The sequence below is a fragment of the Numenius arquata genome, chromosome 11 (assembly GCF_964106895.1).
Source record: "Numenius arquata chromosome 11, bNumArq3.hap1.1, whole genome shotgun sequence".
Lineage (NCBI taxonomy): Eukaryota > Metazoa > Chordata > Aves > Charadriiformes > Scolopacidae > Numenius > Numenius arquata.
In genome coordinates this window covers 34,603,175-34,618,364 of record NC_133586.1, presented here as the reverse complement: position 1 = coordinate 34,618,364, position 15,190 = coordinate 34,603,175, and the positions used below count along the sequence as shown (strand labels likewise).

Here is a 15,190-nt window from a genome sequence, read left to right as displayed (position 1 = left end):
CATCCTTTACTGTCAAATAAATAAAACAGTTGAAAAACCCCGTAATTTAAGAGGATTCCCAGAAGAGATTCATGGCCAGAAAGAGCTTACTTCAAATGTCTGATAAAATATTAAATATATATGGGGCACAGAATTAACATGTTCATTTAAAACCGTGGACTCATCTGAGCAAGTGTTAAAGATCAGTGGAAGAGACAGAAGCACAATGGTCACTGGGTGCATGTTTTCAGGATTGCATTACTCTTTCTGTTGGTTGAAACATTCCTTTACAGGGAAAGTGTCTTTTGTTTTCTTAGAAGAAAAAAAAAAAAAAAGTATAAAAAGCTTTTTAATTTAGTGTAAGTATGTTTTACATAGCCAACATCAAAAAAAGAAAATGAATATTTAAATGCTGACCACAAACCATCTCAAAACTTTCTAAAGGAGAAGACACAACAATAGGTTTAATTTTAGCAGTTCTTTAATGGTGTCAAAAAGGAAACCATCTATTCTTGCATCTTTTCGATTGTTTCTTCCTTGTATTTGCCCTTCTCCTTGCCAACCTGGCGAGACTTGGCTTTACGCTCCAGGATCTTTTTGCGGTCTTTGTCCAGTTTTAGCCTAGTGATCACCACCTAGAGAAAGGACAAAGAATTTAGTGTCTCTTCAGCGTTAAAGCACAGCAACCTGACAGAACTGTGGTAACAGCACGGCCCAGGAAGATGACTGCTGACAGACTGCACCAAATCACCCAGCTTTTATTTCCATAGATTATCTAATTTGGTTTGAGTAGAACAGAGGTAATAAATTGCTTTCTGTATTTCAAAACACTGAGCTATATTAATTTTTTTGGGTACATTCAGTGATGAGAACATATGGACAGGTTTTTTTCAATGCACAGCCACAACACTTGTACAAACTGAAGAGCAGCCAAATTTCTATCCATCTACATAATAATTACTTTTAACTAAATCTCATTTCCATTTCGCTGCTCAAACACGATGGATGCTACACCCATCTAAAACAGCCTACAGCTGAGTCTTCTTCCCACCACCACAAAGGCAAGTAATGGGTCATTATTTTAATTTCTCCATGTTTTAAGCAACGCTATCTGAATTTCAGAACACTGAAAAATGACGCTGCTGCCGCTGGACATTATCATATCATCTCATTGCTGTGGTGTTTGGAACAGCCAACACATCTGGCTAACCTACAGACAACAGTAAAAGTTCATGCTTCATAGTCACTCACAAAGAGACACTTTAAAGAACACATCTGCTGTTCTGAACACAACTGAACAGTTGCGAAGTGGCCAGGCAATCATCACGTATTACTGACACGGACACATAAAAGGTAAATTGCTCAGATCATTTGCTACCAGAGCTTTAATGGTATTTCCTAACAAAGCAGCGGCAAATTGAAGCTCTGATTTTCAGCCCAGAAGCAGCTTTCAGCGCTCTCTGTGCCCCCTCCAACTGGCAAAGAAATCAATGTGTTGGTATTAATCGAGAGCACTTCATAAACGCAACTGACCATCAAATCCTAGAAAAGAAATCACATCAGCTCCAGCTGGGCTGCACGCTCCCGCTCAGTTCTACTGTGCATTCAGGTCTCTCTTAATTACAATTAATTCCTACCTTTACCTAGGAGAGGTAGAAACTGTTCATCCACCCCACTGCAAGTTTGCAACAAATAAAACATTCTTTTCTTCCATCTGCATTAATAACCAGAATCTTTATGCAAAGCTTTAACGAGTTCTGGTTCCCAATTAGAGAAAACTTTCAGAGAAATAAAGGACCAGCACAAACCTCAATTTCTTCCACTGCTATTTACTGGTTCCACCGCAATGTCACCTTGTCCCTCAAATGTTATTATGCACACAAGTCATTATGTTGTTTTGGAATAATTCTGCTTTCCCTCTGCCAACCATTTAGACCAGAAAACCTGTTACAACTGGATTTCTTCCACCAGCACTTCAGTACGTGTGCCCGCTCGGCAAGGCTGAAGCAGACTAATCTCATCTGCTTCAAACCAGGTTTTGGCTACTTGTTCTGTTTAGTTTGAAATGTTTTCCTGTTATGATCTAAACAGGCTTTGCCTGGTTTTCCACGAACTCTAAACATTGTAAATCACTTCAGGCTAAAACCAGATTCAGAAGAACTTTGTTCACAATAATCCACAAGAACAAATCACGATTCTGAGCCTCTATCTAAACATTCCTAACACAGTGCAAATGCCACGTAGCAAAGGATTTTTCTCAACGAACTATTTTGTGCTTAAAAAACACCAAGCTCTTCAAAAAAGTATTTCAGCAAGACTCCAAAGTCTCTAGCAGCTTCTCCAACAAATAAACCCTAGAAACATCGAGGAGTTCTTGCTTTCAACTGTCATTTCTCTATGACACCACCATAACATTTCCCTGTTTATTACCCCCCGACAATGCTGTAGCACCTCACTCCGTTATTCCATGCACCATAACAAAGTTCTACTTATGCCACCAGCAGCGCCTTCACCTGCCAACAAGGTCTCCCCATGCGTTTCAGGTCTGACTTCAGGCACCGTACCTTGCTGGGGTGGATCCCCACGTGGACAGTCGTGCCGTTCGCCTTCTCACGCTGAACACGTTCAATGTAGATGACGTATTTTTTTCTGTACACCTGGACCACTTTGCCGATCTGCTGTCCCTTGTAGTGTCCCCGGACAACCTAAACAACAACGTAAAGAAGCGTACTGTCCCACACTTCAAAACCACCCGTTAAATAATTAGCAGACCTTAAGAAACACCATCTAATTATCCCAATAGAAAAGCAGAACTACACAGGTTGAAATCCCAACTCTAGTCTTTGCATACACGTGCCAGAGACACATCAGTTACTGGACCATTTTAGCAATCACCAAAATGGAAAATCTAACGGATCAGAACTGTACTTTTCCCTCATTTTGCCTGCGGTAAACCCTAACGAAGGAACCCTGTACCTTCTCAAGCTGCAACGGGGTAGGTTTAGACTGGACATTAGGAAGAATTTCTTCACAGTAAGAGTGATCAGACACTGGAAGAGGCTGCCCAGGGAGGTGGTTGAGTCACCATCCCTGGATGTGTTTAAGAGTCGTTTAGATGTGGTGTTGGGGGATATGGTGTAGGGGAGAACTTTGTAGAGTAGGGTAGATGGTTGGACTCAATGATCCCAAGGGTCTTTTCCAACCTGAATGATTCTATGATTCTCAACCAGAAGAATAAGGGTCAACTTCAACAGTTTTTCATCAATTTTTCACCTGTCATTACACTTTTAAACAAAAAATCCACTTAACTTGGATGCATTTCTAAACTGATCTTTCAAATATTACAGGTAGCAAACGGTCTACAGAAAAGAAATAATCCTTTGCTTTTTGCTTTGTTATTAGAAGTTTTTAATGCAGTGTGATAATCAACACACGTAACTAAAATGCAGCAAAGGTGCCAGCGCACTTGTGTTCCTTGTGTTTTCCTTCTCACTGATGTGATCTCAAGAAACACTCGACAGGCCAAGCCCATGGCTTCGTTAACCCATATTATTTCCGCCAGACTCAGGGCAAAGCTCTCCCATCAATTTGAACGCGTTTAGCTCTTCCCTCCTGCACAGGCTACAAAGGGGAACCAAAACACAGCCAGAAGTTCCCGTGTGACGGTACGACGTAAAGGACAGACAGCGCAGCTACCTGGACTTCATCGTCCTTCCGAATGGGCATAGAGCGGACGTTGTATTTCTGCCTCAACTCCTTGGAGAGCGGGGAGGACATGATTTTTCTTCGAATGTGAGACGGCGCATTGAAGTGTCGTTTGCGGTTCTTGCTGCGGTCTGAGGTCACAAATGGATTGAACTTCATTTTGGCTGCATAAAGAAAAACAAAGAGTTTAAAAGATGCTTTTAACTCGCACACACTGCACTGATCGCCTACGCACACAAAGTATGCGAGGACTGAAAAAGCAAATTTAACTATTTTTAATCCCACCCCCAGTTCATGTACCCTTACAAACTGGACTTCAAATAAGGTTTAAGCCTCTTCCCCGACTGACGGTGATGCTGTGATTGCCAGACGTGCTACACACAAACACATCAGACCTTTCCTTCTAATCCAAAGCTCACTGTTCTGTCAGAAGACAGGACACCTGACCGACTAGTCTTAATTTTGTACTGCAGTATACGCTGCAGTCATTTATAAAGCACAGTGGTATTTTGGACAGGCAGAGACAGGGAACTCATATTGCTTTGGTATCTCCAATAACACGTAACAGATCTGCAAACCCAAGATACCTTTGGCCTTCCCTAAATCTTCACAACTGCACTACAGGACTGTCTGTCACGGCACCGCTCATCCTGACAAAGGCAGGGCCATCAGATGATGCTTTTGCTCAACTCCACAACTTGCAGGTACTCTGTGCGCTTGCACCTCCTGTGCACACCGGCCTGGGCTGTGCGGCAACTCAGGGCACCCCAAACTTCTTGAGCTGCGTTAACCGAGTAACCCCTTACCGAGCACCGGACCAAAGGAGCCAGAGCTCTGCACGGAGTCCGAGCTCCCAACCGCGCACCCGGGGCACCCCACCATCCACCCCCGCACCCGGGATCCCTCACGAGCTCACCCGCCTCCTCTACCCCACGAAGGCCACCAGCAACCTCACCCTGGGGCGCACCCTCCCGGGCCAGCCCCGCTCCCCTCCCTTCCCCTCCCCAGCCCAGCGCGCAGCGCCTGCCCGCGACAGGAAGGCCTGGGCCGCGACAGGAGGGCCCGAGGAGACGGAGCCCCCTCCCTCCCCGGACAGGCCCTGCCGGGCACACCGCGGCTGGCCTCGCCGCACCGCGGCCGGCGGGGGAGAGCGCGAGTCCGCCCCGCGCAGGATGGCGGCGGATGGGCCCGGGCTGGGCCGCACCGCCCTTACCCCGCTGCTGCCGCCGCGACGGTCGCCCGGAAAGAGGAGGGCGACGGGCTTCCGCTTCCGCAAGCGGCCGCCGGGGTCTCGCGAGATCCTGCGCGCGCGGAGCTGGGACCACCTGCGCCCCCTGGCGGCCGGCGGACACAGGTGCACCGGGGCGGGGCGGGAGCCCGGTACCCACCCGGGCATCCTTCCCCCGGGCATCGCCCCCCGGTACCCACCCGGCAATTCTCCCCGGTACCCAGCCGGGCATCCTTCCCCCGGGCATCGCCCCCCGGTACCCACCCGGCAATTCCCCTCGGCACCCGCCCGGGCACCCCCACATCCCCTCCCTTCACCGTGCCCAAAGTCAGGGCTATTTACCAGCAGCTCTTTCTCCCCCAAACCCAGCCCCTCCCCGAACGCGGATGAACACAGAGAAACCCCCAACCAGCTCCCCCGCCCCCAGCCCAGGCCAGAGCCCGCCTCCCTCAGCCAAAAGGGAGAGAAGCTCTTCCCTGGGGCTTCTGCCAAGTTCAAATTCCACCCAGACCTTGTTCCTGCGGCTACTGTCACCTGCATCCCTGCTGACATAAACTAACTCACCTGCACAAACTGCTGGCACCTCAGCTACATTTGGTGCTGCTACATTTTTTTCAGGACAGAGATTAATTTATTCTCAAGGAAAATTATTTACGGCAGAACGTGTTGTTGGCAGAAACGAACCAAGGGAGGGGGTGAGCAGCAGCTACAGACACTTGATAGGGTTCTGGTTTATAAAGATAGGCTGGAAAAGTTTCCCCACAAATGCCTTCCTCGCTGCTTTTATTCATCTTCTACGCAGAGCAAGGAACGTTCAGCACCATCCTGTCACTTCTGGAAATCCGAGTTCCCATCCGTACTTGAGTTAATTGGAAGCGGGTAGGATCTCTGCCTTCGTGGAGGTGTTGTGCAGCAGACACCACCGTCGGTGAGCAACACCAGGACTTAAAAGGAATTGGTTTCTTAATACGGCACAGATATATAGTGCCCAAATTCACTGTGTTGTAACCTTCTACTGTTTAATCTTTAATAATTGCCTCAGCCACTAATTTCTAAATACTTGGTGAAGCAAGGCTAAAAGGAAATTAAAGGAGGGGGGGAACAAAAAACGGGTTATTTTATATACCAAGTGGCACGGTGACTAAAGCCAAACCCGGCAAGTTCCCGCACAGTCCACTCACCTCTCATTAAAAAAGGGAGGTTAGGACACTTGGTACTGTTCGAAACCCAGCACTGAACGTCCAGACATGACTCAGTGCCGATTACAAAAGAGTCTCGTGTTAACTTTCTACACAGTGACCTGGCTTACAGTGATTTCATTGTGTGATAACGCTCAGTTCACTGAAATCATAATTAAAAACAAAAGAAAAAAGCCCTTTTAGATTGATTTTGCAATAGTAGTGCAACGAGAAGCCAATCAAAACACCAAAGTTTTATTTTCAATCATAGATCTAAAAAGGTTAATATCTTATTAACATAAGGTTGTAGATTGAGAGAAATGCCAGAAATCCTGAATAATCTCCACCGTAAAAATGCAAAAGCCTTGTGCTTTAACCATCACCATAACACCCTGCAGGACGCCGTCCTCCCTCCCCTGCACCTCTCTCCCTTCTTCCAAGGACTATTGAGAAACACCCCATTGACATATTTAATCTGAAACTTCAAACGACTACTCTAAAGCAGAAACTCATCACAGTCACTTTCAGCCCGGGCAGTTTGTGTATCACACCAAGAGGATACACAGATACGAGAAATACTTAGAAGTTTTTAACTACAGACAGTGCCATCTACGCTGCAGATTCCACTTTTTCCAGAGCAGTAGTGAAACGCGTTTGATAAATCAAACATTCACAAATGCGTGTCTTCCAATTATTTACCACATTTCCATTTTTTTTCTTAGAAGATAACCTCCAGCAGCCCACATACTGCCTAGAATGTGCCTAAGCTTTCCCCACAGCTAAAAATTCTAATTCCATCACTGCAAAGCATCCTATACCACAAGTCCTCACCGTATGATGGAGTGCAGCTTCAGAGGGACTTACTTAAATTGGAATATATAAAAGTTCTACATATTTTACTTCCTACAGGGATGTCTTTCTTGGAAAACACAAATACTTCTGTCCAAACACTGGTGTGAAAGAGCAAAGTCAGGAACATGGATGAACACTTGCAATCGATGGTTTTCAATCCTCTATGGCTTGAAATCATTTTTGTTTGCATGGATGTTTAAAAGCGTAACTAAGCTCACTTTGTCTCTAGAAAGTGTTTGAAAACAAAAGTGAAATCTAACGAGACACATACGCACGGGGCAGGACTGCTAGAGCAGTAACTACCTCGCTTTCACATTTGGAGAGAAGAAGAGCAGATTCTTCTGTAAACACACGACGACGCAGCATCATTACAGGACCCAAGGCAGCCACGTCTGAAGGCCAAGCTCGCCACAACGTAGAGCAGAGCCGGCAGGTAGCCGTGGCTTGGCAGTGCCCAAAGGCTTAGACCTGGTTTAGAGAACTAAGGTGCGGACTCTTTCTTCAGCAGAGTTTTGCCAGAACTTGAGTACAATTTGGTTTCCACATCTAGCAAAAAAAAATGTGCTTTATTAGGTTATTGCAGTGGACATTTTGGCAGAGAAAGCAGGCACAGTGAAGTATGCATCCGTTACTTCCAAAAAAAGCCAAACAATTTCACTGGTCTGGTTTAGAGAACTGGCCTGGACTGCACAGAGGCAGCGTTTAATTCAGACAGAGGATGGGGAGAAGGGCAGAAATAACACACGAGGGGCCACAAGGAATCTGCAACCAGTTTTGCTCATTTGTGTCGAAGAAATTGTACCAGGGAAGAAATTTCAGAAAACTAACAGTACAGTCCACCACGCTACAATGATTTTCTCTTGCACAGCTCAGGAGAGAAGGATGCACTGCTACGATATTAAAAATTGCATCCTTGTAATCCACTGAGTTCGCAAGCTGTGAGCAAAGACTCAACAAATTGAAGAGGAAAAACTAGGACGTTTTCGCTGTAAGCGTCAGCTGGTCACAGTGGATTAGAGAAAATCCTTCAGCCAGCAAGAGAAGCAATTGCAATGGAAAATCCCGGCTCCCACTGAGCAGCCGCCGCCACCCAGTGGGTACCGCTCCCGGGCACACGCACACACACACCGAAATGAAGACAAGCAGCTCATTTTCAAGTTGATTTTTGTAAATGGGAAAAAATGTATAAAATCTATCCATACATTAACAGATACAGGAAGTTACACAATCCAGTTTACACCTAAAGTAATAGCGATCAGTCCATAATAAGAACAGGGAAAAAATTCCGATGCTGTAATTTGTCCGAAGTCACTACAGGGCAGAGGACGGCAGGGGGAGGGTGGCTGGCTGCTTCTTTATGGTGTATGGGTAAAACTGGCTACCTTCCCTACTTCCAAAGCAATGAGACAATTTCAACAGACATGTATTAGGAATACTTTTGAAATGCACCTGACTAGCATTAACACTGAATATTCAAAGATTCATATTATTACAGCATAATGTTTGGATACTTTTGCCTCCATCCAAGAGAAATCCTGCACCCGTCTTAAAATTTACAGCATTGATCGAGTTAAAGATTTTTATTTTATGATTTTTATCGATCCTGAAACACTTAAAATTTGTGTATCCTCAGCTCAGACATTTACAAAGCATGCAGAGACTGTTACTACTCAGGGAACATTTAGGAGGCTATGGAAAATGTGCTGGTGGGTATTGGTCTAATTTTAGTGAACTCATGTTACCATTACATGCAAGCCACACCTGGCAGTAGTTTTCCCCTCACGCCTCCATTTACTGGAGGCTGCAGAAGACAAGGCTTGAATGAATGGGCATGGAAGCTCAGGGTACCATTTTAAGGAATAAAACAAAAAAACTAGCAGGGCCCAGCTTGTGGGAATGCCCGCCCCGCTACTGGTGTACCTGCGGGTGACAGTGTCAGTCTGGGGCTCAGATAAAGATGCCTGACTGAATTTTAAAGAAAAAGGGAGGCACCTTAAACCCTGAAAAGACAGACTTCCTGTGTTTGACAGGTGTATTCAATATACACGCACAAAGCAAGACAGTAAGCTGTGCTCATCATCCACCCAGAAGACTGCACCATTTTTCTGAACACAAAGAATATACAACCCCTTTTCAAAATAACAATAACAACAATAATAATAAAGCAGAAGTGCAGAATCCAGACTGTTGGGTGGTCTGTGTTTAAAAAACATAAGAAAGAATAAAAGCTAATGCTGTAAAGACAACTATTCCCTTTCAAAGCAAAGGCCACATAAAACTGTGTTGCTCAGTTTGGTTTTTACTTCATGCCACCTGTAAACACAAGACTGGATATTCAGTTTCTGGGAAGAAATGAAACCACTTTTACATCCAGAGTAAAAAGAAAGACCCTCCGCTGCCTGGATCACAGATTACCCAGGAAAAGGTAGCTGGGGGAAGGCTTCCTCTTCTTGTTTGCTCATTTCATTAGAAAGGTCATATCTGAACAAAAGAGCTTTCAATAAACGGACAAAACACTTCTTGATGTTATTTCTGCCCTCTGTCTCTAAAGTTTGCTACGGGGACTAACATTTTCCATTCCTCACCAACAGATACATCGCCTTTTTGGCACCACGGGTGGAATTTCTTCCTAATGTATAATTTTTCCTTATACAAAAGACGATTGTCTAATCATGCAAATCCAACAGAATTCCAAAAAGTGCCACAAGACAGCTCAACTCGTTGCTATCTACTACCTAGTTTGTACACTGCCATAGGAACCTCCCAGAGAACAGACTGTCATCATTACTTAGATCTGACAGTGTATTTTATATATGGCATTTCGACCTCTCTTTCTGGGGGAAGAGAATCGAAATCCATGCCCTGATTCCATTGATTTTTCACTCTCAGAGCTCTGAAATGCATGGAGATTTCTTTGATTTGTTGAAGACGTCTTCACTGAACAGCCTGATTAGAGAAAAACTTACTGATTCAATCAAATAGAAAATAAAGACAAAAACAGGTAGTGGTAGATTTCTCAATCTTTGTTCCTGTCCTAGGAGACTTGGGTAGAGTTTCACTGCTACTGCATTTTCCCCAGCTGGATCTTCTTCCAGGCTTCTGATGCTGTGAAAATGCAGGAGTCGAGGATCCCAGCTACAGTAAATGTTCCTCCGATGATGGCACATATCTGAAAGGTACAGAGGAAACAGGTTTGTCAGTGACGAGGGAAACTTATGCAGCTTAAAACTGGGGGGAAGGATATTATTGCCTGCTGCTAGTGTATTTTCTGGAAGCATGGTAAGAACTGGGTAACAGTACTGGGGACGTAATTACATGACAATCATTCAGGAAAACCATTCCCTACAGTGGAATAACTTAGTGCTATCCTGAACTCATCGTAGCCTAAGCCAATCGGAAATCCCAGCTCCCAGGAGCCTACAGCATGAATGCTGTTCCTTTCTAGGCTAAACTCCACCTAATAAAGCTTTCTAGAAGTTCTGTTGCTCATACCTTCCTACTACTGTTTTCTGTTATAAATACCACAGCCTTGTAGTCTTTTCCTTATTTCACAAGATACAGCATTTGCAAACAGGCAGAAGACACTTAAATAGCATGTGAAGGACAGTGACTAACAGAGAAACCCAGCTACCAGTGACACCTACAGCTAAGTCTGTCTAACACTTTCCATTACAAGGGCTGCTTGCAAAAGCACTGCCAACTTAACTCTTTGCGGGACAAAGTTTTCCATGCCAGATGTCTCGGGTTGAATTATTTAAACACCAGTAAAAACCACGTAATCATTTTCAAGAACAGAGTTAGGGAAAAAATTAATCTCCTGATTAGCATAACAGCCTACTTCAGTTCTCAAGTGCTAGAAAAACGTAAAAGTATTCCGACATGTCAAACCAAAGGTACCTTGGCCTGGAGCACCCGAAATCAGGGGGCACCAGTTACAGACTTTGCAACACACTGCTTCAACCTATCTTATCTATGACACGGGGACAACGCCAAACCTGCCTCCCAGGGAAACCACGACAGAAAACACGTTTGAAGGGTTCAATGTCATGACAAGAGTCTTTGTGGAAACATGAGACTTGCACTCAGGACCGGGTTAATACAAACCACCCGCCAGTAACAAGGCAGCAGCGAAATGCCGTAGGATGGGAAGAAAGGCTGCTCACAGGGTGCCTCCCCACCCCGCGCACGGCACAAAGCAGGGTTCACATGGAAAGTATGATACACAATAATGTAACCTAATAACATTTAACAGCCAAGTTATAATTACACAGGACCTGGCATTTCCTAACTCCCACGTTTTTTACTTCCTAACTGCGATGCTCTTTTCATTTGGTCTTTTACATTGCGTAGGATTAGGTGGCTCCGAGAAGAGACAGCGGGTCAGTGAGAAGGGGACAAGATACAGAGCTTATCTCCTGAGAATGGCCTGCCTAGGAAAAGGGGGATTTTGCTATGAGCTAAAAGCCGAGAGAGCGAGTGAGGAACCCAAAATCAGCAAGCCAATGTAGCAGGGTGTCAGGGAAATGCAACACAACTGACACCGAAGGGAACTGGTGCCACACTAGACCTACAGTGCCACGTCTCTTCTCCCACCCAGCACTACAGCCCGTGGGCAAAGCTACAGCCAAAAGAGTAAGGTAAGAGCAGCAGCGTCCACTCGGCTTCGCAGTGGCATCAGAACAAACAGGTCATTAATGGTGAGCGAAGGCAGCAAGATATAAAGCACTCATTTACATGTGTATTTATAACCGGGATACATGCGATTAGTGAGCTTGGTGCAATGAGGAGCTGCAGTAAACACGGTTTTTGCAGGACAGCTGGCGTTCCAGCAGATAAAGCCTTTCAAAAACCAGAGCATCAGCCTGTGGCAAAGTTAGTACTTTTAGGGGACAGTCCAGCTCCTGCCCCGTGTGCCCCCCTCCTTGCTATCCCTCGGAGCATGACGCAGGGTGACTTTTCAGGGAAAATGACCGCAATGGAGTTGGGTTATTTCAGTCCACAGCAGCTCAGCTGACAGGAGATGTTACACCGCAAACACCAGAAAACGCGTCCAACACTAAGATTTTGCATCATATGGTAGGAAAATCTGATTTCAGTGCAGCAGTGCAAGGGGGTGGGGAATAGAAAAAAAAAAATATATTCATCTGCACGGCTCTGTACTGCTGAGTGTTTATGAGTCACACACACCTGGCATTCGCTCGGAGCCTGCCTCCCAGCACGCACACAGCCCTCTTGTTTCGCTGTCACACAAAAAAAAGGCAGCACCAGGGTTGGTCTCTAAGTCAGCACAGAAGCTGCACCACCGTGTTTCTCTGTCATCGCAGTTCTAATACGTATGGAGTGTTGCTCCTCAGCAGCACTGAAGGAAGTTAGGCATCATGCACTTATTTATATTTAATGGAGTTTTATACTGGGAACAATCTGCGCTTGGCTCCATGAGGTTAGTTTGAGTCAGGCCCAATTATTAAAGGAGGAAGGAAAAGAAATATAGAAGTGTAATAATTACAGCAGTGAGAGACCGTGCAATGTGGGGTACACACCAGGGTTTTGAACAGAATATGATTATAGGATAGTGGCTGGGATGCAGGCTGAAGTCTAAAGGAAAACACAAGTGGACATGTAAGAGGAGGCAAGGCTGCAAGCAGGATGACAGAAAGGCAAGTGTCAAGATACGTGACTGTGGACCTTAAAATCTGAAAATTACTTCTGAGGACAGAGGGGACCAGTAGGACCCCCAGGTAATTCCTAGTAAGGTAAGCTGCAGAATCCTACCCAGAGATTTCTGGCTGACCTGCAGCCCATCTTGTAGAACAACACTGTCTTGGTTTTAAAAATGCCACGGGATTGAGTCTATGATACGGGTCGGTAACAGGTCCCATAGCTGAAATAATTCTTCCTGCAACCATTTTCCCCCATTATTTCCAGTGTAAAGTTTTTCACACCTAGAGGGCAGATGAGTCCTATAATATCAGGAAAAAAATTGTATTATTTGATTTTGAATGCTTCACCAGAAGTTTAGCTTGTTTTCTGCTTGCTCTCCCCTCCCAGCCTCTACTGACCTCACGATAAAACCTCTCAGTTTGGCCACTTACAGGAACTCATAAATTTTCAGCAGTGAAACTTTTCCCCTTGCTCCACAACCTCAACCACGAGGCCATGAATGGCTTCTCTTTACGGGGAGATGCCTTGATTTTAAGCAGTACAGTTTAACAGGCTAAACTACTGTGTTTAACACTATGCCAAGTGTCTGTGGTTAACCCCAGGATCCATGGCAAATTCACAGCACAGTGACAGTGGCAGCACTGATGACCCACAGGCAATGCAAAATCTTATTTAGCACTGAATTTTTTGAAGTGTGACATGTAAAGTAAAATCTATGCTAAACCAACGCCTTTTGTCCTGCACAGGAAGCACATCTCACATGGTACAGAAAATTAAGATAATTCTTCATATCACAAAAACCCAAGGAGCAGGCGTGAGTTAGAGTGGGTCTGCTGGGAAAACAGAAGACCTGGGAACCCTGCTATGGTGCTGCTCTTAGCTGCACTGAAGTTTCTGGTGGGCAAACATTACTAACAAAGAGCATCAGCTAACCTCCCCAGCAGCAGAATTAGATTCCTTTGGCTCTCTGCTGAACAGCCAACACCCCCTCTCTCATCTGATCTCTCCACATGGGATCGTCCCTCCACAGCGTATCCTTTCCTCCAACATCTACACTGTTTCCCCCCTAAAAATCTTTTTCAAGCCCGCAGGATCCTCCCCCATCCCCAGGACACATTTAAATTTACTGAAAACCACACGGGTGCCCTAGTAAACAATCTGCTCACTCAACAGAGTTGCAGGTGATTCCCCCCTTGCCCCAGAGCCCCTCTTGTGGTTTTTAAATTAAGCAGCTCCTGCTCAGAAAAAGCTGATGGTTTCCATGGCCAGTCCCATTCGGCAATGACTCCAGATGCCCCAGCACAATCTCTGTCTGGACCTCAGCCCAGTGCTGATCATCACCAAGTGGTCTCCGAGGCAACTGTGATGCAAAAGGCCACGCTGGAGATACAGGAAGGGGCTAAAGCAGTGGAAAGGACAACGGAACAGATCATGTCATCAAAACAGGGCAAGGAAACCTAGGACAAAAGGTTTTTTGATCCTCTGCAGCAGTGCTCCCCCCCTCCAACCTTTTCAATGACACCTTGGACGCTGTAAAGCTTTAAGCGTAGCCAAGGCTGCCCTACTGTAAAACATTCCTAGCCTAAATGAGAGCAAGAGCAGGTCACCTGTACCAGGGCCAGATGGTCCACACTGATAGCCATGATACAGCATCTGTAAAATAAGGATCTGCCTCTAAGTCAGCCATATCTGACAAAGGTCTGGCACACCTCTGCGATGTCCTGCATAACAGCTACTCCAGAAATCAGCCTCATCCACATGGCTCCATAGGAAGGATGTTCAATTGGAATGGCCCCTAGTGAGCTGCTTGAGACTATAGCCATTTATAAGACCAAACAAAGTAGACAAAAATCAAATTGTAAAACTCTTCTTCAGCATCTTCAGCAGTCAAACAGCCAGCACACGCCTGGCTCACTTTACAGACAGGATAGGGCAAAAATTCTAGCTGGGGCCATCTCAAATCCAAAAGGTCATTGTGGCAACCAGTGAGGAAAGCCTCTCCTGTGGACTCCTTGTGTAAACTCTGAAGCACGGTATCAAATTCAACAAAGATCCTATTTATATGCACACAATGGCATATCAGCAGTAAATCAATGCCGGCAACGGACATGACAAAGCATAATGCCAGCCATCAATCATTTCCAAACGCTATTTCCTGTTAAAAACACCTCCACACCCTCACCCCCAACAAGACGCGTAAGAAACCTATGAAAGCTTATTGTTTGGGAAAGTAGAGGCTGTGTGAGATGCCAAGTCATAACATGCTGATGTTTGACCTTTTTTAGGATTATGTTTTGAAACCAAACAGACTTGCTAAGAAGAGAAGGTCTTAAACCACAACATTTAGATTTTGCTTCAAGCCCCTTTCTCTTGGTATTTGTGTATCCTGGAGATCACACGCATTTCTAAAGTTAAGAGAGGGAACTTGGTGCTTATCAGAAGCTATAAAATCAAAATCTTTTAAGTGCAACACAGCCACACTATTTATGGTACTTCCAATTAAAATATTCAAACAGTTTAAAAATCAAAATCCGAGGTCTTCATTCCAGCCAATTTATCAACTATTTCACATTCTACCAAGCCTCAC

General features: G+C 45.2%; 2 protein-coding genes across 3 annotated transcripts in view; both read right to left on the bottom strand.

Moving 5' to 3' along the window:
• Positions 1–122: 122 nt before the first annotated feature.
• Positions 123–4,950, bottom strand: RPL26L1 (ribosomal protein L26 like 1). Of its 2 annotated transcripts, none has more exons than XM_074155520.1 (4): positions 4,898–4,950; positions 3,676–3,848; positions 2,544–2,684; positions 123–614 (listed from the first exon to the last, which is right to left on the bottom strand). In XM_074155520.1, exons 2-4 carry the CDS (start codon positions 3,841–3,843, stop codon positions 486–488), a joined length of 438 nt encoding a protein of 145 aa, XP_074011621.1. In that variant the 5' UTR covers positions 3,844–3,848; positions 4,898–4,950; the 3' UTR covers positions 123–485. The 2 variants fall into 2 exon arrangements, with proteins under 2 accessions (XP_074011621.1, XP_074011622.1); XM_074155521.1 differs by lacking the exon at positions 4,898–4,950 and adding an exon at positions 4,272–4,405 and having other exon boundaries at positions 440–614.
• Positions 4,951–8,096: 3,146 nt separating this feature from the next.
• The window catches only part of ERGIC1 (endoplasmic reticulum-golgi intermediate compartment 1), a 61,056-nt gene continuing 53,962 nt past the window's right edge, over positions 8,097–15,190 (bottom strand). Inside the window, exon 10 of the mRNA XM_074155518.1 lies at positions 8,097–10,111. Within this exon, the coding sequence (XP_074011619.1) occupies positions 10,004–10,111 (108 nt within the window). The 3' untranslated portion in view covers positions 8,097–10,003. The remainder of the gene's footprint in view (positions 10,112–15,190) is intronic.

Bases quoted from the DNA above. Each gene is read 5' to 3' on its own strand.
- RPL26L1 (XM_074155520.1), bottom strand. From the start codon at position 3,843: ATGAAGTTCAATCCATTTGTGACCTCAGACCGCAGCAAGAACCGCAAA. The intron at 2,685-3,675 runs GTAGCTGCGCTG...GTTGTTGTTTAG, and splicing joins GGAAGGACGATGAAGTCCAG to GTTGTCCGGGGACACTACAA. The intron at 615-2,543 runs GTACGGTGCCTG...TCCTTTCTCTAG, and splicing joins TGGGGATCCACCCCAGCAAG to GTGGTGATCACTAGGCTAAA.